This window comes from Monodon monoceros, unplaced genomic scaffold (genome assembly GCF_005190385.1).
Source record: "Monodon monoceros isolate NGI ecotype Baffin Bay Population unplaced genomic scaffold, NGI_Narwhal_1 Super_Scaffold_10, whole genome shotgun sequence".
Classification (NCBI taxonomy): domain Eukaryota; kingdom Metazoa; phylum Chordata; class Mammalia; order Artiodactyla; family Monodontidae; genus Monodon; species Monodon monoceros.
Window position 1 is genome coordinate 14,194,004 of NW_021703766.1, and position 26,383 is coordinate 14,220,386.

A 26,383-nucleotide genomic window follows, 5' to 3' on the forward strand; every position below is an offset into this window, starting at 1 on the left:
GGTCTTTGATCGATGAAGTACCTGAGCTACCAGGTTCGAGGGCTTAGAGGAATGAGCCCGTCACCCAGATCCTGGGTTTCCAATTCGTCCCGATGCCCTGTAGCAAGAGAGAGAAAAGATGCTGACACGCAGACACAATGTTCCGGGTCTATTGAGAAGACTCAGAGAACACTCCTCCGGGGGAGAGGATTCAAAAGATTGGTCACCAACTAACTTGTGATACTACATGTTGGCAGCAATGGTGTTGAGGGTAAAATTTCACATGCACGTTTTGAGATGTTAGTACCAGATAAGTTATGTTTTTCCTTCTAGACACACAGACTGCATTCCCCATCCTCTAAAATCAAATTCACCCTTTAATCTGACCGTATACTTTTCAAATGAGGGCTCACCCCCAACCCCTGCCACGAGTAATATAAACAAGAGGTGGGACTTCCCTGGTGGTGTAGTGGCTAAGACTCCAAGCTCCCAATGCAGGGGGCCTGGGTTCGATCCCTGGTCAGGGAAGTAGATCCCACATGCACGCCACAACTAAGAGTTCACATACCACAACTAAGGAGACCACGTGCCACAACTAAGGAGCATGCCTGCTGCAACTAAGACCCCATGCAACCAAATAAATAAATATTTAAAAAAAAAAGAAGAATGGCTAACTTTTAAAAAAATAAATTTATTTATTTTCGGCTGCGTTGGGTCTTCGTTGCTGCGCGTGGGCTTTCTCTAGTTGTGGCGAGCAGGGGCTACTCTTCGTTGTGATGCACGGGCTTCTCACTGCAGCAGCTTCTCTTGTTGCAGAGCACAGCTCTAGGCACGTGGGCTTCCGTAGTTGTGGCATGCGGACTTAGTTGCTCCATGGCATGTGGGATCTTCCCAGACCAGAGCTCGAGCCCGTGTCCCCTGCCTTGGCAGGCGGATTCTTAACCACTGTGCCACCAGGGAAGCCCCTAGAATGGCTATTAAGAAAGAAAAAGAAAAAGAAAAAGAAACAGGAGGGCAACAGGAAACTGCACACACATCGCAGTGTCTCTTGCCACCCTGCCCCAGAGGGGAACGCGTGGAAGAACTCAGCGGTCCTGCAAACAAGACGTTCCCTTTGGATGGGGCGAGGCTGCAGAATGATGAAGAGTCTGGCTGGTGGTGACTTAATCTTTCCCATCCTAGGGGATAATTCTGAGAACTGAATGGAATCATGCGTGTAGAATACTCGTAATTATATCAGGCCAGTGGCAAACACTCAATACATGGCAGACAGTGAGTTTATTTGGAGGCTGTGCCAGGGACCAGAGCTTTGAGGGTTTAAGGCAGACCAAATGCCTTCCTTCAGGCTGCCCAATAGCTATCCCCAGAAGGTCCTGAGGAGACCCAGTGTTCCATTCTCAGGACGTATTAGAAGCTTCAGGGAGAAGACAATGTGCAAGGCTGGGGAGGGGATCCTCCAACTGGAACCAATGCCTTGAAGACCAGGCTCAATCCTTGGCTCTCAGACACCCGGGGGTACCCACGCTGCCTGCCCTTGGGAAGACGTGAGGGCAGCTATATGGCCAGACTCCACTCCTCTTGACACTTGGAGGTCTCACTGTGTCTTTGGCCCTGAACCAAATACTTTACATAGTTGGTCCCATTTCATCCACACAACTGTGTGGGCCACATTTTACAGGTTTTAAACACTGAAGCTCTGAGCAGGTGAGCAAATAGCTAGAAAGCACGGAGAAGAGATTCAAATTCTGCCCTGTCTGGTTCTCAGCAGTCTGCTTTCTACTTCCCCATCAGAGGAAGGAAGGCAGTATCCACCACAGTGACAGTGCAGTTACCCTCTGACCCAGCACTTCCACTTTCAGGAATTTATCCTAAAGGTGCCCTCAGATAAAAATCCATGTCTAAACTGAAGCATCACAGCATTGCTTACGATAGTAGATGACAAAGCCAAAGTCCATAAGAAGGGACTGGTGAGATAAGTCACAGTATATGCATGAAGTGGAATATGACACAACTGTTAAAAATAACAAGGACACTTACATCTGGACAAGGAAAATCCCAAGGTCAGTTAATGGGGGAGGGGTGGATTCAATGCACATAATGCACAGATTTGCTGTAAAAAGATGGAAATTAGAACCTATCTTTGCATATGTTTGTATGCACATAAGAAATTAAGAAGGGCATTGCCCTTGGGGATAGAAATGGGCAAGTAGGAGAGAGGAATGGGAGGAAGGTTTGTCACCGCAGAACTTGGGATAGCTTTTGCATGTCTGTGGCTATTTAAACCTAAATTAAAATTGTTGGGCCATAAGCCTTTTTCTTCAACCAAGTCCTTTCTTTGTCATCTTCCCCCAACTGACAATTTGGGGTCCTCATGATTCTTAGTTACTTGTTTAAATAATTTAGCAAATTGGCCCAGACACGCAGCAGTCTCCTTTAACTGGGACCCCGGGGCCGAGGGTGAAAGCGCGGAGGACGCACATTCCCAGCCCAGGGTGAAGAGGATGGGCAAAGAGAGATGGGCAGCAGCCCAGGCTCACGTGTGGGTAAACCTTAAAGACAGGGAGGCCATTTAACCAGGATTCCATGGGTGAGGGGGACTTCACCCTAAGAATAAGACAAGGCTTTCTAGAAAGTGTACAAGGAAGAGTCAGTATCACCGATTCCCCTCTCCACTCTACCCTCAGAGCTGGGAATACAGGCAACCCTTCTTTCTCAAGCTTCAACACAAAATGCTAGGGCTGGGGTCCACCCTGCCAGCAAGACGAGCACTCACCAGTCCCCCGCAGCATGCAACTCACCTCTGAAGGCAGGTCAGACCCTGGAGATGGGAGGTCAGAACTGCGCCCAGCTAGTGCGCTGGGAAGACCTTCCTCCAGCCCCGGTCCGCCCCTCCCACACCCAGGTACTGCCCCTTCCCCTGCAGTGCTGCTACTTTACACTAATTGATAATCAAGCCCTGGGTCAGAACCTGGGTCAGGTGCAGGGCCCTGAATGGCTCATCAATTACCAGGCGTGGCCTCAGCCAGCACCGGCCACACAGCCACTTGCTGGGCTGCCAGGTCTGATAATGCTTGAGTCCTGGGATAAGACGGGGTGTACCAAGTAAATTCACAGCAGGAGGCCAGGTGGAGTGAGACATTTTTCAGGGGATGAGTCTTTGGGTTGGATTCTGGGCGCCCCACAAGAGCCAGTGTTTGTGCAAAAATGGAGAGTCGGGTTGAGCTGCACCCAAGAGCAGTTTCAAATTCTCATCTCCAGGTGAATCCCCTTTGCCTGGGGAGACCGGCTCAGTCATCTCTCATCTCTCACCAGTGTCTCTGAAAGGGAAGATCAGGGAAGACTTTCTTCTCTGCGGTGGCCTCATCGTGATTCTTACATTGCAGCACTCGGAACTCCCTGGAGGGCTTGTTAGAACAGAGCGCTGGGCCCACCCCCAGGAGATTCTTTTTCTGTGGGTCTGGGGTGGGGTCTGAGACTTGGTATCTCTGGCAACCTCCCCGGTGAGGGTGACACTGGGGCTGCTGGTCTGGGGACCCCATTGGAGAAGCACTCTGTCTGGTGGTCCCTTTCTGGCAGGAGAGGAAGGGGTGGTGAGGCCGGATCCTCTCCTGCTCTGCTCCCCTCATTCACCTCTGGCCACTGGCCACCCCTCCCACTGAATGCACTCTTTTTCTGTTTTTTCTCACTCATCGGCTTCCTTCTTTTGAAGCAGAAGTTCTGAAATGGCTGCTGCTTAGAAAGAAATCTTTTACCACCCCTGACCTCCAATCTCTAAAGCTCTCTGTCTCTCCCTTTCTCTCTCCCCCTTCCTGTACACAGCCCTTGTCCCCAAAACTGTAATGGCTGCCTAGGGCCTTCCAGACAATGCCTGTATTTAAGATCCATCCCCATCCAGGCCCAGCGTGTTCTCACTTTTCCTGTGATTATACCCTAACTTGACCCCCAATGTACTTGACTGTACATTTCCACCCTCATGCTGTTCCCTCATCCAGAAATGCTGTTCCCTGCCCATTCATGTATTAAATATGTGATCCCATATACTCTGAGCAATGTGCCAGGGCCTGTGCACAGTGTCAGAGATCAGCCTAACACCTGGCCCAAGTCCTTGGGGAGCTTCAATCTGAGAGGAGGGATAGGGGTTGGCGGTCTTGATATATATACACATAACCCCCCATATGATACATGATCCACTTTTGGAAAAGTATCTCTTTTTTGATTCCCATAGGAAACACAACAATGTGGGATACCGGCATGGATTTGATCCCCAATTTAGAAATATGAGAATTAATTTAGGGTGTCGGAAACTCAGAGAGACTTGTCCAAGATCTCACTAAACAGGTGGAAAAGCCAGGATCCAAATCCAGGCCTATATGATGTTTACAAGGAAGTCTGTGGGAAAGTGGATTGAATCATAGAAGCTCTTTCTCTATGCTGGATACGAACCTCTTGTCAGCTGTGCAGACTGTGTATGTCTCTACCACTCGGTGGCTGGCTTTCTAACTCTTTTAATGGTGTCTTTAGATGAGCAGAAGTTCTCGATTTTTTTTTTTTTAGCAAAAAAAGTTCTCGATTTTAATTCAATCCAGTTTATCTTTTCTTTTAAGGTTTGTTATTTTAGAATCCTATTTAGGAAATATTTGCTGCCCCCAATGTCATGATGATGTGCTCTTTTGTTTCTTCTAGCAGCTTCTCTATTTTACCTTTCACATCTAGATCTATGAAATTTAGGAACTTGGCACTATCTAGAACGGGTTGCAGGGAACACAGAGGGTCCAGGACCGAGGCCTGGGCCTCTCTCAATGGAAGGCAATGGGTGCAGGGGCGAGGAGCCCGGCCCTTCTGTCAAACTGTCATGATTTGAAACCCAGGCCTGTCACTTCAAAGCAGCATGAGTTTTGATAGCTTGCCAGCCTGTGCCTCAGTTTTCTCATCTATAAAATGGAGATGAGGAGATTACATTCCTCCTAAAGCTGTGGTCAGACCTGGAGGTTAACAGGGCTTTGATGCTGCCAGGCTTCAAGTCAAGGCTCATTCAGGGTTAGCAATTCTTAGGAGACTGAGGAAGAGGAAAGAAAGAGAGAGGTGAGAGAGGTCAGTGGGAGGAACCTAGTGGTCAGCGAGGCAGCCCATGGAGAAGAGGGTTTGTAGAAGGGGCCTAGGGTCTGGATCATAATCCAGAGCATTGTTAGTCACTGGACATGCATTTTCTGCATTATCACAGCCCACTCTCAGAGCTGACCCAGGAGGGAGGTTTACACTGAAAGGCTCAGAAAGTTTAAGTAACCTGCTCAGGATGGCACAGCAAGGAAGGGCTGGAGTTAGGGTTTGAGGCCAGGTCCTCACAACCCCACACAGCCCTCCACCAGGCTGCAGGGAGACAGAGGAGGATGACAGGGACAGGGGGCCACTTGGCTGCAGCAGCCTGGAGGGGTGCTTTCTGGGCACTCTTAGGCCAGATGCTAGATTGCTAAGAGTTGAATTAGCTGCTTATAAGAATGGAAGTCGGGGTGCAGAGAACTCAACTGAGACATTCGGACAAAAGAAAAAATGGGGCAGCCTGAGGGGTTACAGGGTCAAGGAGAACAGTGGTTCTGAAACTCAAGACGCAAGTTAAAGTAACCTGGGTGCTTTAAAAGTACCCATGCGCAGGTATCTGTGTGCCCCCCTTTCCCATTTAATTAGTAGGGATGCAGCCTGGGCATGGGGATTTTTTCAGACCTCCCACTGTGATTCCAATTCCAAAGCTAAGGTTGGAATCTCTGAAGCAGAGGGTTTTGTAGGGAAGGAAATAGGACAGAGGGTAGAGATAAGTGGGTGGGAGATACTGCAGAGGCTGGGAACGGAGGGACAGAAGTGACAAAGGAAGATTCCTGAGGTGCTGGGGATGGCTGAGGTCCAGGGCACAGAAGAGGGAATTTAAGATGGAAAGGAATTTAAAACCCAGATGTGGAAAGATAATATGGACTTATTGTCCCTCAACCATGTCTGTGGATGAAGGCGCTGGCTTGAGCCTAGGCTGTGCGTGGATGAGAGTCAGGTGCACATGGCCAAGTGGCGGGACCAAAATGTCTGAACCAGGGTGGAGGAACTTCTGGGCAGAGGAAGCAGACTGGGGCCAGGTGGGCAATCAAACACATCTACGCATCCACCCACGAGCCCATCACCTTTCCCTCCAAGTGACCAGTCTGCACTGTGTTTTACTGAGACCCCAGGCTGTGCTGGGCTCTGAGGATTCAAGGCTGAGCCTACAGACCTGACCTTGACCCTTGTGGGTTTCAGCCTTTGAAACTGACAGTTGAACTGGCAATTACAAATCAGAGGGGAAAGTGACATGATGAGGGAGGGAGGGTGTGATGGGGGAGCACAGAGAAGGGGCACAGAACCCTGATGTGAAAGGTTATGGGGAGCCAGTGAGGTCTGAGACATGATGGATGGGAGGCCTTAGTGGGGGAGGGGCAGAGGAGAGCATAGGAAGATGGTCTAGGCAGAGGGAACAGCAGGTGCAAGGGTTTGCAGAAGTGTCTTTTAGCACCGGAAGAATTTTCTAAAGGCTGGAGCACAGAAGTTGTGTGTTTTAGGGGCAGGGAGGGCAGGGATGTGTGCTGTATCTAGGCAGAGTGGGTGGGAGGGCACTGAGGGGTTCTGAACTAGGGGAGACATGATCAGACTTGTGTTTTATAAGGACTCAGCCTACTCTTCAGTGTAAAGATTGGAGGAGGCAGCAAGTCTGAGAAACCAGTTAAAAGAGAAGATGCTCAACATCAGTAATCATTAGGAAAATATAAACCAAAACCGCAATGAGGTACCACTTCACACCCACTAGGATGGATGTAACAACAACAAAACTACAAAAAATAATAAATGTTGGTAAGGATGTGGAGAAATTGGAACCCTCACACATGGCTGACAGGAATGTAAAACGGTGCAGCCACTGTGGAAAATAGTTCGGCAGCTCCTCAAAAAGTTAAACATAGAATTACAGTATGACCCAGCAATTCCACTCCTAGTTATATACCTAAAAGAACTGAAAATTAGAGGCTCAGATTTTTCTACACCAATTTCACAGCAGCATTATTTACAATAGCCAATAGGTGCAAACAACCCAAGTGTCCATCAACGGATGGATGGATAAACAAGAAGTGGTATATATCTATACAATGGAATGTTAGTCACCAATAAAAACAAACGGAGGACAGATATATGCTACAACATGGATGAACCTTGAAAACATTACGCTATGAAAAAAGCTAGACACAACTGCTCCATATCGTATGAGGCCATTTACATGAAATACCCAGAACAGGCAAATCCATAGAGAGAGAAAGCAAATGAGTTGTTTCCAGGGGGTGGAAGGCAGCGGGTATGGGGAGTAACTGCTTAATGGGCATGGGGCTCCTCTTAGGGTGATAAAAAAGTTCTGAACCTAGACAGTGGTGATGGGTGCACAACACTGTGAATGTGCGTACTGCCACTGGGTTGTACACTTTAAAACAGGTAAAATGGTAAATTTTACCACAATTAAAAAACAAACAAAAACAGACTTTGTGTCAATGAGTTGGAGGCCTTGCAAGTCCCAGTAGCATTTTTTCCTTCTTCCTGTTTATCCACCAAACCCCAGACAGTTTAGCTGGTGGTTTTCTTACCTTTGCTTTCTCAGGAGAAGAACCAATCATATGCAGGTACCCCTGCCGAGACCCTGGCCAGCTATAGTCAAATGGGCAGGGGCTTGAGCGCCCTCTGGTGGGCAATCGGAGAGCAACCCAATTCTAACTTGACCGTAAGACGTTTGTGCTCACAGCCCAGTGCACTCGATGGTTGTGCTCAGGATACTGCTGTCCCACCCCAGAATTTCTCTTTCTTCACTAGAGCCCCCGGAGAATTGACCTGGGCGCCTGTTGTGGATGAAAATGTATAAACCATATAAACACAGGCAAAAAAACACTTCTTCCCTTACTAATTCACTGACGACATCCGCTCAGAAATTATTCCCAAGCAAGTTCCGGCCTGGCCCAATGCGCTACCCCCAATGACCTTGCGGTCCACAAGGCGAGCCGGTAAACCAGCAGCTCCAAGTGGAGAAGGCAGAGAGTGGTAAAGACTAGACGGAGGTGAGAGCAGAAAGCTGGCGGAGGACCCAGAGCAGGGGACCCAATGCCAACCTAGGAGACCAGGGAGGCCAGCGAAGGTAGGTGGCCTTTGTCTGAGCTCAATCTGAAGGGGGAGGGGGAGAGTTCTCCGGGTATAAGGGACACTCCTCATTGTTCCCCTGGTTCCTGCGCTTCCTCTCTCTTCCGCCCTCCCTGTCATGAGGAGCCTCCAACTCACCACTCCTTCCCAGGAGCCCTTCCCAGGAAAGCAGGGTGGCGGGTCCCACCTCCTCCATCTTGTACGGTTCTTCCTACCCAGCTCGTGCCCGCGGCCTGGCTATCGAACGCTTGCATTCTGAATCCTGCGTTCCACTTTCCATCCTGGATCGACCTCTTACCTCCCAAGGGACGTTTAAGCAAAACCCCTGGCCTTCACTCCCAGGGCCCCGCTGGCAACTGCCCCCTCCTCGCAGCAGCTGTACATATGTGCACTTACAAGATAGACCTCTAAGCAAGATTTCATGGGTGATGGGGGAGGGGAGCAGGCTGTGCTTCTTTTAAGAAAAGTTTGCAATGCGTTGTGTGCGTTCTTCTGACTGGCCTTCAGGGCACGGGGTCCCGGCCGCAGCCCGGCTCCGCGCGGTCAGGGATCCCTGCAGTCCTCCAGGGCCTCTAAGACCGTGTCCACCACCCCCCACCCCCGCCACCCCGCGGAGCCACAGGAGATTTTCCGCGGAGAGGTCAAACCGGCTGCCCCAGGACTCCGCGCGCGAGACTCCGCGGGATCAGAGCAGGGAGAGCCGGCCCGCGCCGAGGGGGACCCGGGCAGCCTCGCGGTCGTTTTCTTCCCGCCCTGCAGTGAGCGGACCGGCCGTCAGGGGCAGCAGGGGGCCCAGGCTGGCGGCCAGTGCCTCGTAATGGCTTCTCACGCCCACAGCGCCGGCCTCAGGGCCCTGAACGCGCAGGCCCGGCCTCCCCGCTCCGTCTCACCTCGAGGCCAAAACGGGGTCCCAGGGCGAGAAGGCGTGCGCCCAAGGCCGGCGGGGAGGGAGGCGGCAGGTAGAGGCCGCCACCCGTCTGCCAGTGCCGCGCGCCTGTGGCCCAGGGCGGGGGTGGGGGGGTGGAACCCAGAGCCTCGGGTCCCCGCCTGGAGCACATGGGCCCTGGGCGCCCGGGCCACGCACGGCTGACAGACGCGCCAAACCTGTGGCAGAACGATCCCTTACCGTGGCGGGCTGAGGAAACCAGCCGGAAGAGGCGCGTGCGGCTGTGCTTCCGGGAGGGCTTCTTGGAGGCTGGCTCGGGCTGAGCGTGGGTGGGATTTCAGTGGCCGGGAGGAGGTGGGGGCCACGCTTCAGGAGCACTGGAACCTCCCAGGCTCTGGCCTGCGCGTTCACGGGCTGGCGAGCGGTGGGAGGGAAAGCCAGAGCCGGAGGGACGGTCAGGCCGCGGGCAGCCCAGGAGCAGGCGCAAAACGCAGGGCCCCCGCAAAGGGGGCTCAGACCAGGCGGAAGCCTCAGGAGCCACGTGAGGTGTTGGATTTGCTGAGACCACGTGGTCTGTGGTGTGAATGGGGCCCGAGAGCAGGCGGAAGGGGCTGCGGGGAGCTCGCCGAGGGGAGATGTGGCCGAGGTTCCCCCATCTCAGGTTTCCTGGGACTTGGCAAACCCCGGCCCGTGGAAGGGCGTGCAAATGTTCAACTGAATTGAATGGACTGTGTTAAGGGAAGGGGTGTCCTCAGTTCCTTGTCAGGAGAAAGGATAGCATACAGGGTGGGGCTGTGGTCTGGGGAGAATGGAGACCTAAGAGGCAGAGAGGACAGAAGAGCATCCAGGTGCCTGTCCTCAGAACTTCCAGACCCATCACCAGGAGAGGGCTGCCAGCCCAGGGAGAGCTGGGCTGAGTCTCTCGTCGCCGCACATGACACCCAAGCCCTGTCTCCACCCACCCACGGACCCTCCCAGCTGTGTTTGGACCTCTCTCACCAGGCTTCCTGGTCCTGCTGGGGCCCCACAGCAGCCGCGTTTTCCACTGAGCCTGTTTCCCCTCCTGACCTGGATAGGGCAGGACCAGATGTTCTCTGAGGCCCCTTCCAGGGCGACAGGCCAGGGTGGGAGAGTGCCCTGTGCTGCAGGGACAGAACATGCTGACCTGGACTGAGGGAGAAACTTACTTTAATCCTGACCCTTCCAGGCTCATGGCTCCCTTTCAGAAAATAGGTGCCTTTGTGAGGGGAAAAGGGTATCCAGAGCCATGGCTCCTCTTTGTCCTTCCTCATAAGGCCTCCACTGAATCCAGGCAGCTCTTGGCTGGAGTAGTGAACATCAAGACTACAGGGTGTCAGGAATCCTGGGCCATGGGACCACGTGACTTCATGAGACTTTGCAGGTATCTTCCTTCTTCACCCTCATATCCTTGGGATCTGAACAGAAGGACCTGCTGTGGACAGTAACAAAGCTACAGAGAGGGAGAAGACCCTCAGGGACCGACTGGGTGAGAAGGGTGTTGAGCCCTGGGACTAGCCCCCACCCTGCACTGAGAAAGAGCCTGAGACCCAGAGGCCAAGGTCACACAGGACATTGGTGGCAGATCTGGAACATCTGGTCCTGTCCTCAGTGGTTCTCAGCCCTCCTAGAGCCCTTGCCTTGGTCCTGCTGCAGCAAACAAACTGCCAAACCCCACTGGGAGCCAGGACAGCAGGACTTCCAGTCCCCATCTTCCCTGTCACATCTGGAGACCATCTGGAGGTGATTCATGATCTAGGAAGGTTGGGGTAAGCCATGGCCTTCTGACCTCTCCTCCAGCCTGGGTAATGGACCACCTCAGCCACTGATTTGCTGTGTGACCAGGGGCAGTGCCATCTATCTCTGGTCTTCAGTTTCTCTATAAGTAAATGAAGGACTTGGACCCCATGGCCCAGGGCACTTCTGGGTCTCTTTGTATGGTCTGGAGCTGCTCACAGGAGCAGGGCCCGATGGTCAGGGGGAAGGACTCTGCTCCCTCCTCTCTGTTCTGGGGGCTCCAGGATCTGCCTCCACCCATATGCAGGTGGGGTGGGGGGAATGTCACTTACACAATGGCCCTGGACACTCTGCTGAGGTCCTATACCATATCAGTAGCTTTCTGACAGGAGTGGCTCCTTTGAGGTACGCCAAGACAGCATTCCCAGCCAACACGGGCCTCCCGAGCTACAGAGAGCACAGCAGCAGGTATGGGGAAAGGGGCGCTGTGGGGATACGCTGTGTGTCTCTAAGAGGGTCTCTGTGTTTGTCTTGTCAGTGGGAGAGAGGTTGGAGGGCTTCCTATGTGTGACTGTATGCTTGTTTTAAATTTTTACTCCTTAGAGTACTACTGAGACTGAACATCTTCCTTTATTAGTCATTTTTATATCTTCTTAAAAGCTGCTTGCTATTTTCATTTATTTTTCTCATAATTTAAGACCTCTTTGTATGATACTTTTATATCACAAATTTTACAAAGGTATTTCCACTTTTTGTGCTTTATCTTTTAAACTTATTTGGGGTTATTTAAAACAAAAACATAAATATTTCATTTTGAAGTCAGTTTATCAATATTTTCCCTCATGGTTGGTTTCTGGCTTTCATCTGATGCTTAGAAAGCTTTTCTCCATAGCATGAAAATAAAAAGATTTACTCATATTTTTTCCTTAAGGAACTCTTTATTGTTTTTCCTCTTTACAAAAGTGATGCATGCTTGTTGTCAAAAGTAAAAGGGCAATAAATTAATTTAGGTAGGTAGTATCTTTATGAGTTTTTCTATCTAAGAACAAGGTATCACTCTCTCTCCCCCCATTTATTTAACTTTCCTTTTGTGCCCCTCAGCAGAGATTTATAATTTCTCCACATAGGTCCTAGTAAGTTTATATCTAGAAAATCAACTTTTCTTGATGCTGTTGGGAATGAGATATTTTCTTTTCATTATATTTTCTATTGGTTGTTGGTATAAAACAAACCACTTATTTTTGGATGTAAAACTGATTGTCATTCTTGATCTAAAATTGAATAAAATGGAAAAGATTTGTTTCCTTGTGAAGACTCTGCTATATCCATTTCTCTCTCAGGGTTTTCCACCAGGGTGAATCTGAGGATACTTGATCTAGTTCAGCATTAACCTTGACAGTTTTCTACATCCTTATTAGGATTTTCCTTCACTATGGACACTCTGATGCTGACTAAGTTGGAAGCTAAACCTGAAGGCTTTCCCACACACATTACACACATAGTGTTTCTTCCAAGTATGGACAGTCTGATGTATGATACAGTCAGAACTATAGCTGAAGCCTTTGCCACACTCCACACATCTGAAGGGTTTCTCCCCAGTGTGGCTTCTCTGATGCCGAATTAAATGGGCATTAACATGGAAGGCTTTTCCACACTCCTTACATTGAAAGGGTTTCTCTCCAGTATGGATTCTCTGATGTACAATATAGTCAGAACTACAGCTAAATGCTTTCTCACATTCCATACATTTGAATGGTTTCTCCCCAGTGTGTATTCTCTGATGCCTAGTTAGTTTGGCATTGATGCTGAAGGCTTTCCCACATTCCTTACACTGATAAGGCTTTTCTCCAGTGTGGATTCGGTGATGATCAAGCAGGTTTCTTTTAGAAGTAAAACATTTCCCACACTCATTACATTCAAAGGGCTTCTCCCCAGTGTGAATCCTCTGGTGCTGCATTAGTTTTGCATTAACGTTGAAGGCCTTTCCACACTCATTACACTCATAGGGCTTCTCCCCGGTGTGGATTCTCAGATGCTGCCGAAGCTGGGAGTTACACCTGAAGGCTTTCCCACATTCTTTACACTCATAGGGTTTCTCACCCGTGTGGATTCTCTGGTGCTGGATTAACTTCCCTTTGACGCCAAAGGCTTTTCCACATTCAGTACACTCATAGGGTTTCTCCCCTGTGTGAATTCTTTGATGCTGAATGAGTTTTGCATTATTACTAAAGGCTTTTCCACACTCCTTACACTGATAGGGTCTCTCTCCAGTGTGGATGCTCTGATGCTGCCTAAGCTGGGAGCTGCACCTGAAGCCTTTCCCACACTCATTACATTCATAAGGTTTCTCTCCAGTGTGGATCCTCTGATGTTGAATTAATTTTGCATTAACATTGAAAGCTTTCCCACAGTCATTACACTCGTAAGGTTTCTCTCCAGTGTGAACTCTCTGATGTGTGATATATGCAGAACTGCAGCTAAAGCCATTCCCACACTCCTTGCACTGATAGGGCCTCTCTCCTGTATGGATTCTCTGATGCCTACTCAGACTCCCATTAACGCTGAAGGCTTTCCCACACACCTTACACTGATAGGGCTTCTCCCCACTGTGGATAGTCTGATGTGTGATATAATGGGAACTGTAACTGAAGCTTTTTCCACACTCTACACATTTGAAGGGCTTCTCCCCACTGTGAAGTCTTTGATGCCAAATTAATTTTGCATTAACGCTAAAGGCTTTGCCACACTCCTTACGCTGATGGGGCTTCTCCCCAGTGTAGCTATCTTGATCCTGATTAAGTTGAGAGTTACACCTAAAGCTTTCCACTAATTCTTCACATTTGAAAGGTCTTTCCCCGGAATTTATTATTTCATGTTGAATAAGTTTTGTGTCAAAGCTGAAGGCTTTCTCCGATCCTGTACACTCAGGGGACTGCTCTCCAGTGGAGATGGTATGACACTGATTCAAGTTTGGACTTTGCCTAAAGAAACACTCCTCCATGGGGCTTATATTGTCTTTCACTGTCCCATCAATGACACTCCTGTTTTCTTTCTCCATACTTCCTACTGAGTGGACTTCCTGCTGTTTCTCTAGAATATAAGTTTCTGAAAAGTCTGTTTCCTGGGAAGAGTTCCTTTGAAGTTCAAATGATGTATTATGTTTTTCTCCATACATTTCCTCTGTCAAATTATTGTCAGTCTGGATATCAATATTTACTATAAAAAACAGAAAACATAAAATATCATGTAAAAACCATGTTAGAAAAAAAAAAGAACTGTGATAGAAAGAAAAAAGGACCAGGGTAATCAAGGGGGGGGGCTCTTTAAAATCACCAGACTAGGTCAAAGAATCTAAGGTTCATCCATAAGGTGGAATAACATGCAGCTGTTATAAAATGAAATAAATCTATATGTACTGACATGAAAAGATGTCAAAGACACACTGTTAAGTAGAAAAACAAGTTGAGAAATGGTATGTAGAGTATCTTCCATTTGTGCAAAGGAGAGTAAAAAGGGCTGACATAAACACATATATTTGAATATGCCTAGAAAACTACTGCAAGAATACACAAGAAACTGAGCAAACTGGCACAGGAAGTTTGGGAGACTTCCCCACTGCTCCCACTTTATGCACTTTCTATACTGTTTTGAGCATGTACCAATATTACAAATTTTAAAGTAATGATTGTAAAAGATCACCAGTCTCTAAACCAATAACCAGTAACAAGAAGGTTAAAAGTGACAGCAGTGGAACAAAATTCTAGGTCTTATCTGCCAGATCAGCATTCTTTCCATCACACCATACTTGACTACACTCTTCAGTTTCTATTAATAAAAATGGAAACTACTTAAGAAGGAGAAGGCACAGAATCCAACAACATGTGGCAACAAGGGATGGCAGGTATTAGCACTAGGAAGCAAATGGGAACAAATCTTGTTTATTTTCTTAGAACTTAAACTCTAGGCTTTCCAAAACTTCTCCTTTAACTTCTTTTTTCTCTACTTCAGAAAGGCTCTGTTCAGGCCCATTTGATCCCTTTGATCCCATCTCTTCCCACCCCTCCAGAACACTGCAGCATTCTCCTTGCCTTTCCTTCTACCTCTTCCCTCAATCCTAAAATTGGTCACTCCCTAAAATTCTTTCTATAATCTTATTAGTCTTTCTATAATCCCATAGTCCTAGTAGAACCAATGATCTCTACATTTATTCTCAAATTTCTCAAAATTGGCCCCAAAATGCTTCCTTTATTTTTTCATCTCTCATCTCTCCTCAGCCACATGTAATATGCCCCCTACCCCAGTATTTCATTATAATTGTCCTCAACAGACCCAAATGACCTGGACTTCCCTAGCAACCATTTTCAAAATAATATTGGTCTTTTCCTGATTATAGAAATAATATTCATCTGTAGTATCAGAAACTTACAAAGAAAAAAATTCAAATTACCTGGAAAATTTTTTTAAAAAATCAACACTGCTGACATGGGTCTTGTGCCCTGTGATTTCCCTTTCTTCCTGCCTAGAACCCATTTGATTCCTGACCCCAATTAACCTACATACACTGACTAGATGAAAGTTTCTATCCTCACCTGACATCATGATGGGTTGTTCAAAGACTTCAGGACTGTCTGTTGCCTACAGAATGAAATCCAGACTTCTTTGACTAAGAATCTCCACAATATCACTTTCATCCCCCTCTATATGTCAAGCACTTTAAGCTCTCCATTTCCAAAACATGTCTTCCGTGGTCAGTGAACATCTGGTTGAATGATTACAAGGAACAAAAAGCCACTGAAACCATCTTTTAAAAAAAGAGGATTCATCAAAAGCATGCAAGAGTATCTTATGGACCCCAAAGGCAGGAAGTAAAGCTGGGCCTCATGGGAGATGGGAAATCACCTGGCAGCTACTCTGCGTGAGCCAATGAGAACCTCACTATTTCAAGAGTGGTCTGGGAACCAGAAGCACTGGCATTACCTGGGAACTTAACAGAAATGCAGAATCTTGGCCCTGCCCCAAACTAACTGAATGACAATCTGCACATCTGCAAGATGCCCAGGTGATGCATTTGTTCATATTTTGAGAAGCACCAAATTGACAGCATTACTTCCTCCCACCTTATTTCCTAGAGCTTATTATATATAGATTTCTCCCCACCCCAATAATAATAATAATAGTAATAATAATAATAAAAACAGAATTTAACTGAGCACACACTATAAGCTAGGCACTTGGTACATGTTATCTCATTTTATCATCAAACCTAGCACCATTACCTCATTTTGTAATTATTACTCCATTTTCAAGGGTGAGAACACTAACTCTTAGAGAATGCAGATAACTGACCTGCTCAAAGTCACACAACTAAGAAGTAGCACAGTTGGGATTGGAACTCAGAAAGTCTACTCCAAAGTCTAAGTAAAAAGACTTTTAATTCTGTACACTTCACATTAAGTGGACAGTGCTTAGAAAGTAGCAAGGACCCAAAAAAAGTACTGAATCCATTCATTTTGTCTGAGAAAGGTAGAATTCCAAAATTAGGATTGAAAATAATTACAATAAAGCATTTGAAAAAAAGATCTCTTCTTGGAATTAGAAAGAAATAGCAAACTATGAAAATACTCAGAAAGGTCTCAACTGTTGCTATCTCCAGAAATCATCAAAAATTATTTAAATGGGGCTTCCCTGGTGGCGCAGTGGTTAAGAATCCACCTGCCAATGTAGGGGATACAGGTTCGAGGATCCGGGAGGATCCCACATGCCGAGGAGCAACTAGGCCCATGTGCCACAGCTACTGAGCCTGAGCTCTGGAGCCTGCAAGCCACAACTACTGAGCCCATGTGCCAAAATTACTGAAGCCCGTGTGCCTAGAGCCTGTGCTCCACAACAAGAGAAGCCACCTTAGTGAGAGGCCTGTGCACCGCAGCCAAGAGTGGCCTCCACTCTCTGCGACTAAAAAAAAGAAAGCCTGCGTGCAGTAACGAGGGCCCAACGCAGCCAAAAATTAATTAATTAATTTTTAAAAATTTAAATGTTACTCTGTACGGTTAGCCAATAAATGTGGCACTTTTATATGTTGCTAAAGCTGACTTTCTTCCTAAAGGATTACTTTTTCCAGCATAATGGGCAATGTGTGCCTCCTTACCAGTCCAGAGGCCCTGGGGGCCTGTGCCTGTTCCAGAGGCCAGTGGAGATGGGCCCTCCAGCTCACCTCCTCCCTCCAGCTGTGAGATCACAGTAGGTTTGAGAAGGGGAAATCCTGTTTTGGGGAAAGGAAATAGGAAAAATAGGTGAATAATCTCCCACAGCTGATTTCCTAAACCTCTTCTCAGATTGTGTCAGCAATGGGGAGGGAAGGAAAGAGCCCCAGAGGGTCCCGTGCCTAAGAACTATGGGAAAGTGGCGGGGGGGGTGGGAGGAAGAAGCTTGAGAAGATGCGGGAGGAGTTGGGGAGGGCCCAGACTGTGAGACCTCATGCAGGGCAAACAGGGAGATTCTGCCTAAAGGGATAGGTACCATTTTTTGACCAGGGCCTAAAATATTACAAGTACACCGAGATCCTTGGAAACACTCAAGATATCCAGGTAGGGTGAGGGGGAACCTGAAGGTAATGCTGTAGAACAGGAAGTTACTTTTTTTCCACACTGTGTCCAAAACACAGCCTCTATCGGGGGGATCAAGAGTGCACAACAGTCCCAGTAAAGTCCTATATTGGCCCAAAAAGGGCTTGGGGTTCACCCCTCCCAACAACCCCGGGTCTAGGGGATTAGGAATCAGCCCCTGAGGTTCCCACTCAGTGAAGGATTACCAGAGGCCCCACCTGCAACCAGTAAGGGGAAAGGAAGCCAGGAAACCCTAATCAGCAGAGTCTGAGTCCCCGGGGGAGAAAGGCCTTACCCAGGGAGGCCACATTCCCATAATTCTCCAGCATCACATCCCTGTACAGAGCCCTCTGTGCAGGGGACAGGCCATCCCACTCCGTCTGGGTGAAGTACACAGCCACGTCCTCAAAGGTCACCGACTTCTGAAACAACAGGTTCCTGCTGCCCTAGGGGCCAATTCCATGGCTCATGCCCTAGGTGAGGGGCAGAGGGCAGTATGAGGGCTTGAGGAGGGGCTTGTGAAGAGCACAAAATTAATAACAGGGGGAAAGATTTGAGAAAAACACTTGGAAGGTAAAGCATGGAATATCAGACCTGGCTCACAGCAGAGAAACCTCATGCCATATTTCACACTTACAAAGGATGACATAAGTTGAGATGAAAGAAAAACACCTCCCATGACCAAGTTCCCCTAACGCAACTGCTTTATTTCAGTCAGGCCGTGCCCTCACTGGGGGAAGTAGCTCTGGACCCACCCACAGGCTTTCTCACTTCCTCGCCCTCGCCCTCACCCTCAAACCTCAAGCCACGCCCAAAGAACAGCCATGGCTTCCATCTCACCCAGCCCCACCTGATTTCTATCATAGACCCCCCTACAAAAGGCTGCATAGCCTCTGCTCCAGCGCCTTCAGCAGAGGAAGCTCAGTGCTGCCTAGATCGGCTGGGCACCGTGGAGGTGGAGGGAGGGGTGAGAGCAGGCAGCCCATCCTGCTTGCAAATGGCTCTCGCCAAAAACCCATTTTCTGTTACCCTCTCCCAGTCAAGCCTCATCCTGTCCAACTTCACCCAAGACTTCACTGTCTCTCCAAGGAGGTTTGGGAAAGAAGGGAGGTCAGCCATCTTTTCAGCTGCTCCTCTGCATCACTCGGCACTCGGCGCTCAGCACAGGCTCCACCATCAGGGCTGATGGCCGAGCCGCTCCCAGAGCCACCCCCTCCCCTCCGGGCAGCTGCCTCTTCTGGCTGCCCTCGCTCTACCCACCTCGGCCTTCTGTAACAACCTTGGGGACACACTGACGGCGATTTGCCTCTCAGCTGCTCTCTGCCAGGACCTGTCTTGCTTGATTCTACGGGCCTCCACCCATCAACAATTCTAGTCCAACTTGTGGGCACTTCTGTGAGTCATTCATCGTGTGACTTGGATAAGACAAGGAATCCTTGGTACAAAATGAAATGCCTTCGCTGTCGCCCACCATCCCCTTTTAGCCCACGACTGGTGCCTCCTCCTTAATTCAAACCTCAGCTGGTGTCACGCACCACCATCCACGCAGGAAAGAAACCTAGGGATTCGTTCCTGACTCCTCCCTCCCCCTTACCCCACCCCAATCTTTTGACTCTTCCTCCTAGAGATTTTTATGTTAAGCATTACTTGAATTGGGTCTCCCTCTTTAGCAACTACTTGCCTTAATGAAGCCTATGTCACCTAGACCAATAGGACTCTTTCTGAAGTGGTCACCTTGCTTTTAAACCCCTCCTCAAAATTATTCCCCACACAGGCATCAGAAACCTGACCACGTTAACTTCACTGGCTCCATACGTGTCATAGGACTGAACAGTTAAGTCACATAATGACAAGTCACTTCACTCCCCTTTGCCTTTGTTTCTTTTGTGGTAGAATGAACGCAGCACAGCGCCTATCTCCCAGGGCGGCTGTCAGGACTGAGTGATCCATGTAAAGTGCTTAGTATGGTGCCTGCGGCATAGTAAGCCTCAAATGGTGTAACTGGAGTTACTGTGACTATGATTATTCCCAAACTGTAGCCCATGGAGGTCCATGAAATCCCTGAAATCGTATGGAAATTTTCGTTTGCATGTTATTCTGGGGAGAGGATCCAGAGACCTAAAGCTTGGCCACTGCACCCCAAGCCCTGAAAGCCTCTCCAGGACACAATGAGACACAGGACTTTCTGTCTTTTTTCCCTCCCTTGATCCCACTCTCCTTATGCCCCCTTCCCCTGGAATTAGAGGCACAGCCATTCTTTATGTGGATCTGGTCCTGCTATTCCTCTTTATCTACAACCCCCTCCCTGGAATCCTAGTCCCCTGCTATCTTCTTCCATTCATGGGCAGCTTCCATGTCTCTCATTCACCAAAGCCCTCTGCTGGGGGAGCAAAACAAACTGGTGTGCAGAAGACTATATTTCTGCCTTCCAGACACTTCTGTCTTGCCTGTCCTGGTCTCTGGCCCCTATCCCTCCATATCATTGCTCTTCCCACAAGCTCCAGTCTGGCAGGCAGAAGCATGGAGGGCCCCTCCAGCTTTCATAGAAAGGCTCACCAGATTCCCTTCTCAGTTTTCTTCAATGTGAAACTGCTCAGAGGAAGAGCTGAAGGACCCACAGCTCACCTGGGGCCAGGCTGTCAGAAGCATGGCTGCCATCACCTGGTCTCCCTCTCAGAGAAGGACTGGAGCTGAGGGAAAACAGGGGGACAGGTGTGAGACAAGCCACCCCCACCACGAACAATACAGCCCCTCACAGAAGATCTGAGATGCAGGCAGCCAGCATCCAGACAGAAGTGCAAGCAGGAGCTGCCATGGGAAGAAAGGAGTGATCTGTTCACTGGCTCTGTGCCCAGGGCTCCTCCTGGCCATGACACTGACACTCACTGCCACGGACCCTAGGATTTTTACAATTCTGGACACATATCATACACACACACGAGTGTGCATAAAATGCAGAGTCTAAAGAATAATAAAACAAAGACTCGTGTAGCAACACGATGCTCTAAACAAGCATCCCTCTCTATTATACTGCAAGAGAAGCCAGCTGGACGGGCTGCAGCCCCAGCACATAGGCCTGAGTCAGGCCCCAGGGAGGCACCTCCTGGAGAAAGGGACAGCTGCTCCCTCCCATAATGCCCGTTCCCTCACACAGCTGACTGCCCTCAAGAGTCCTGATACCTCTGTAGAGATCTTGGGAGGTTAGGCTCCTGCCCAGCCCAGGCTTACTGTGAGGAAGCTAGGCCACAAGTGAGGTACCGGATGGCTCCTCATACCTTCCAGCCTTCTGATGGCAAAGAAGCCAAGGCCTCAGCTGCCTGAGAGAGGGGGTCACTATAGCATCCCGTCCCTGGTCCCATGACCCAGCACTCCTTGTTCATTGTATTCAAGACCACATGGACCGGTTATTTTCTGATTTTTAGTGCTCCCAAAGTCAGTCTTGAAATTTTATATTTTCCTAAAATATTGTCTATATCTTCCAGAATTTAAACTTGAGTGTAGAATTATGGGAAACAGTGGCTCATGATTTTTTTTCATTTCCTCCATACCTTGAGGTATACCTTGCTTTTCCTACTTCTTCTTTGAATATATATGCTCTCTAGACCTTTTAGCCTTAGTTAATGCTATGGACTGAATGTGTCCCCCCAAAATTCGTATGTTGGAGCCCTAATTTCCAATGTGACTGTATTTGGAGACAGGACCCATGAGGAGGTAATAAGGTTAAACAAGGTAATAATGTGATAGGGCGGGTACCCTAGTAAGAAGAGGAAGAGTCTTCCAGAGCTGTCTCTGCTGTGAGGACACAGTGAAGGCAGCCACCTGCAGCCTCACCAAGAACCACATCGTCTGGTACCTTGATCTTGGACTTCCAGCCTCCAGAACTGTGAGAAATAAATTTCTGTTGTTTAAGCCAGACAGTGTATGATATTTTGTTATGGCAGCCCAAGCAGACTAATAACATTAGGCTGAACCATGGTTTATCTAGTTTAATGTTTTATTTTCAAAAAACTAGCTTTTCTATTTAGAACACCACTCCCTTTTCTACCTGTTTGGTTTTATAAAATTAATTAACTTATTTATTTAGTTTTGGCTGCACTGGGTCTTCGTTGTTGCGCTCAAGCTTTCTCTAGTTGCGGTAAGCAGGGGCTACTTTTCGTTGCGGTGCCTGGGCTTCTCCTTGTGGTGGCTTCTCTTGTTGTGGAGCACGGGCCCTAGGCACACGGGTTTCAGTAGTTGTGGCGCACAGGCTCAGTAGTTGTGGCTCACAGGCTCTAGAGCACAGGCTCAGTAGTTGTGGCGCACAGGCTTAGTTGCTCCGCGGCATGTGGGATCTTCTCAGACCAGGGCTCGAATCCGTGTCCCCTGCATTGGCAGGTGGATTCTTAACCACTGTGCCACCAGGGAAGCCCCCTCTACTTGTTTTAAATTAAACTCTGCTTTTTAAAATTTGTTTTTTAGCTCTGTAAGAGACACCTTATGTACCTCACCAAATCCTCTTGTTCACTCTTAGTCCACTTCCAGAGGCTTTGACCAGCTCTGCACAAGTACCACCTACAAATGCCTCCTCAAGGGTCTACACCACACATGCCTGGCTCCTGCCCTAGGGCTTCTCTGTCCTGTGTGGGACATCTGCGGACACCTGCTGGGTCCTGAAGGATAGGGGAGTTAATGCCTGTGATGCTACCACTGACCAACAGGAGACAGAGGTCAGTGGATAAACGTTTCCAGCTTTAGTCCCCCATGTGGGCAGCCATGAGATTCCAAGGCTCCTCAAAGATCCTGCAAGTCAGAGCACCAGTCGCCTGTGGAGGGGCCAGCCTGACAGCACATCCTTGTATTGGCTGTCCCTCCTTCTCCATTGCACTCTCCTTGTCTTTCACTCTGCCCCTGGGACTACATTCCCAAATAAACTGGCCGCACACAAATCTCTGTCCTATGTTCTGCTTTCGGGGGAAGCTAGACTACAAAAAGCTTTTTTCTACCTTCTTGAGGCTACGTGATTCATTCATTTTCATTCTTGCTGTGTAGCAATCTAAACCTATAAATGTTCCTCTGAATACATTATTCCCTACATTCCAGAGGCTTTTCATATTTCATGTTTTAATTACTATTTTATAACTCGTCAGCAACTGTGTTTTGTCTCTGGACAAAGAACTGTTCAGGATAATTTGTTGTTGTTAATTTATTCTCTGGCTTTATTGCATGGTGTTTAAGTAACCTGATCTATTTACTTCTGCTTTACAGATTTTTAAAGGTTTTCTTTTGTGGCTGCAGTGTCCATTTTAAAAATATTCCATGGATGCTTAAAAAGAAAACTTATTCCAACATGGATGGACCTAGAGATTATCATACTAAGTGACGTAAGTCAGAAAGAGAAAGACAAATACCATATTATAAAACTTATATGTGGAATCTAAAATATGACACAAATGAATTTATCTGTGAAAGAGAAACACAGACATAGAAAACAGATTTGTGGTTGCCAAGGGGGAGGGCGGTGGGGGAGGGATGGACTGGGAGTTTGGGACTAGGAGATGCAAACTATTATATGTAGAATGGATAAACAACAAGGTCCTACTTTATAGCACAGGGACCTATATTCAATATCCTGTGATAAACCATAATGGAAAAGAATATGAAAAAGAATATGTGCATATACCTATATATATATATGTGCATATACCTATATAAATGAATTACTGTTATGTACAGTAGAAATTAACACAACATTGTAAATCAACTATACTCCAATAAAATTAATTTAAAAAAAGAAAACTTATCCTGTGATGGAAGAACATATAATCTATCTGAATCTAATAAATCAACTCTACCAATTTTATTATATAGATTTTTCTCCATAACCCATGATTACTTTTACCTAATTGTTTAGAGAGCCAGTAAAGAGTGAACTCTCACAAAACACTGAGCCCTTATGTATCATGGGAAAAGCCTTTCAAATCTTTAAGAAATGAATAATTCTAGCACTACTTAAACTGTAGCAGAGAACAGCAAAGTAAGTTTCCCAGACCTTTTTATGATGCCAGCAAAATATGGATACAAAAACCATAAACTAGTCTCATTTATGAATACTGATGCAAAAATCCTAAATATTGAGGACTAGACTCCAGTAGTTCCTTAATGTGACATCATGACTAAGAGGGATCATCCTATGAATGCAAGTAAAGTTCAATATTAGCACAGATTGTACTTTCCACATTAATAAATCAAAGAAAAACATACTCTCCATCTCAGTGGATGTCAAAAGTGTTGGATAAATTCAATATTCATGCCTAAATTTTAAAACTTATACCCTAGGGAAACTCTCATATGTAGGTGATATACATACAAAATTATTATCAGCAGTATTTTAATAGCAAAAAATTGGAAACAACTCACATGTCCACTGAGAATACACAAATAAGCTGTCATACCATTTTTACAATGGAACATTACCCAGTAGCAAAAATGAACGACTCACAGCTACACACAAAATATGGATGAATTTAGGAACATTAATATTGAGTTATGCAAGTCCCAGAAGACTACAGACACCATGATGCCATCTTCATAAAGCTCAAAAACAAAATTAATCACATTATTTACAGACACATGTATATATGATAAAATTATTTTTAAAAATATGATTAACACAAATATGATATGTGTTATCAAAAATCAAAAATATGATTAACACAAAATTCAAGAGAGCTGTTACCTCTAGGGGTGAGAATGTGGGAACTGGGTTGGGGAGGAGCACACAGATGCAGCCGTATGGGCAGTGCTCTTCTTAATGGTGTGGTGTGTTTAATGCGTGCTCACATTACCACTATGCTCCATAAATGCCATGCTAGATGCATAACATTTAAAATATACATACTTATCTCTATGATATGAAATGATTTTCAGTGTGCAAAAGGTAGTGTGCTATCTTCTGTGTAAGAAAAAAAGGGAGTATAAGAAAATACATGTGTATCTGGTGATATGTGCAAAAAGAAACAGAAGGAAAAACAAGAAACTAAGGAGAATAGGGGCCTCAGGTGTGGATGGGAAGTAGGTGAAAGGAACCTGGGAACTGAAACAGGATGGAAGGAAACAGTGCAGAAGGGATGAGAAGGAAATGATACTTCCCTGTGCCTTTTTGTTCTGACTTTCATAACCACAGTAATGTTTCACAAATCTATACCTGTATTTATCTATCTATCTATACGTATGTATAAAAATCAACCAACCAGAATGGGATGGGGGGGTGACGACGTCCAAAAAATACAAACAACAGTAAATAAGCCTAACTATACCACAGCATAAACACAGTGAAGTGATGGGAAAGAAAAGAACTAAGTAACTCTGCAAAACAGTATTTTAACTAAATTCTCTAAGGCTAAAAAGACCTGTAGCCAAAGACTTCTTGAGGTTGCATGATTTTTAAAATCTATTTTCATTCTTTCCTATTTGGCAATTAAAACCTATAAGGCCACAAAATTTCCTCTGAATACACTACTAGCCACACTTCATGTTTTCGTTACTGTTTTATAGTATTTTTTTTTGTAAACTTGCTTTCGTGAGGGTATGAATGAGTCATTCTGGAACTTTTTGTGTATTCTAGGACTAAGTAAATCAGTATATTCTACATTGTAGAAATCATTCCCAGGTCATTGTCATCCCACCGCCCAAGAGAAGTTGGGCCGGGTTACCTTTTGGAACTGACACGGCTCCTGCAGACAGTGCCCTCAAAAGTCGGGCTTCTTCTGTAGCCTGGAGGGGCTCTGCTTTTTCTGCTCCCCCACTGGCCTCGATTCACACCCTGAGTTAGGAGGGCGGGGCGCATACAGTCCATACTTGAAATGCATAAAACGTGCAGGTAAAAGCCCCTGCACGACCTCAGCATGTCAAAAGACTCATATCACCTCAGACCGCTTCACCCCTGCAAATATTCTACCCCCTGGCTGCTCCAACACAAGTTCCCAAAAGACGAGTAGCATCTTCCCAAAAGGGCTAAATGCTCGCGGCTTCGTGGCTGTGGCAGTAACCCGGGCTTCGCCTTCCACGAGACAGAACGTCATCGGCCACCAAGTCCAAGGCGGGAGTCGAGGAGGGGGGAAGAGGACCCCCCCCGACAGGAGACCCACCGCCAACGCAGGGGGAAGGAGCGTCCCAGCCGCACCCAGAGCCTCGGAACCAGGCACCGCCCCCGCCTCCCGCAGCCCGTACTCACCTCCAAAGCGGGCTGCTCGGCGGCGGGCGGCCGGAAGTGCGTCACCAGGCCCCGGCCGAGCCTCTCTAGGAGCAGCTTCGCTCCTTCTGGCGGTGCTCTGGCCCCGCCCCCTGCAACCGAAGCCCTGGTACTCCGAAGCCTGGCACCCTTCTCCCCGATGCGGGTCGCAACGAGGAAGCAGTTGCTCCTCGCGGTGAGCTAGGGAAGACAAGAAAGCGGCGAGCGCTGGGCCCAAACCAGGGGTGGCGCCGGGGATTTGTATCTTAGTAAAGCTGCCGTGCAACCAGATTTGGGAGTTTCCGGACTGGACGCCTGGATCGCATGCTGTCAAACCCAAGGCCCCCTTTCTGGAACAAATATTTCCTAATGACCAGCATACTCTCCTGGCATGAAACTCATAGGTAATGGCTTAGAAGATCATAGACAGTATAAACAACCTGCATTATAAAAAGTAATGTTATGTGCTAACATTTATGTAATAAAGGAGAAATAAAAGGAAAATTATAATTTAAAATATATATTTCAGAACGTATAGGTTTGGTCGTGACTGGTATAGGAGACCTAATAAGTGGTCAGATCATTTGTTCTACACATAGAACGTGCCTGAATGCCACAGTGCTGCATCTCATATTGGTGTTTCAAAAATCACAAGTTGTTATCCAAAATGGTGAGCACAGGGACTTCCCTGGCGGTCCAGTGGTTAGAACTCAGCGCATCCAAGCTGCAGGGGGCACGGCACGAGTTTGATCCCTGGTCCAGGAA

General features: G+C 47.4%; 1 protein-coding gene across 4 annotated transcripts; it reads right to left on the reverse strand.

Annotated features, from left to right (window-relative positions):
• Positions 1 to 11,739: 11,739 nt before the first annotated feature.
• On the reverse strand, positions 11,740 to 25,640 carry ZNF23 (zinc finger protein 23). Of its 4 annotated transcripts, XM_029236769.1 has the most exons (5): positions 25,622 to 25,640; positions 20,035 to 20,099; positions 17,705 to 17,882; positions 16,953 to 17,066; positions 11,740 to 14,023 (listed from the first exon to the last, which is right to left on the reverse strand). In XM_029236769.1, the coding sequence occupies exons 3-5, from the start codon at positions 17,736 to 17,738 to the stop codon at positions 12,222 to 12,224; spliced, it is 1,950 nt and encodes a 649-aa protein (XP_029092602.1). In that variant the 5' UTR covers positions 17,739 to 17,882; positions 20,035 to 20,099; positions 25,622 to 25,640; the 3' UTR covers positions 11,740 to 12,221. The 4 variants fall into 4 exon arrangements, with proteins under 4 accessions (XP_029092602.1, XP_029092612.1, XP_029092595.1 ...); XM_029236779.1 differs by lacking the exon at positions 25,622 to 25,640 and having other exon boundaries at positions 20,035 to 20,133; XM_029236762.1 differs by lacking the exon at positions 25,622 to 25,640 and having other exon boundaries at positions 17,705 to 17,924; positions 20,035 to 20,057.
• Positions 25,641 to 26,383: the final 743 nt, after the last annotated feature.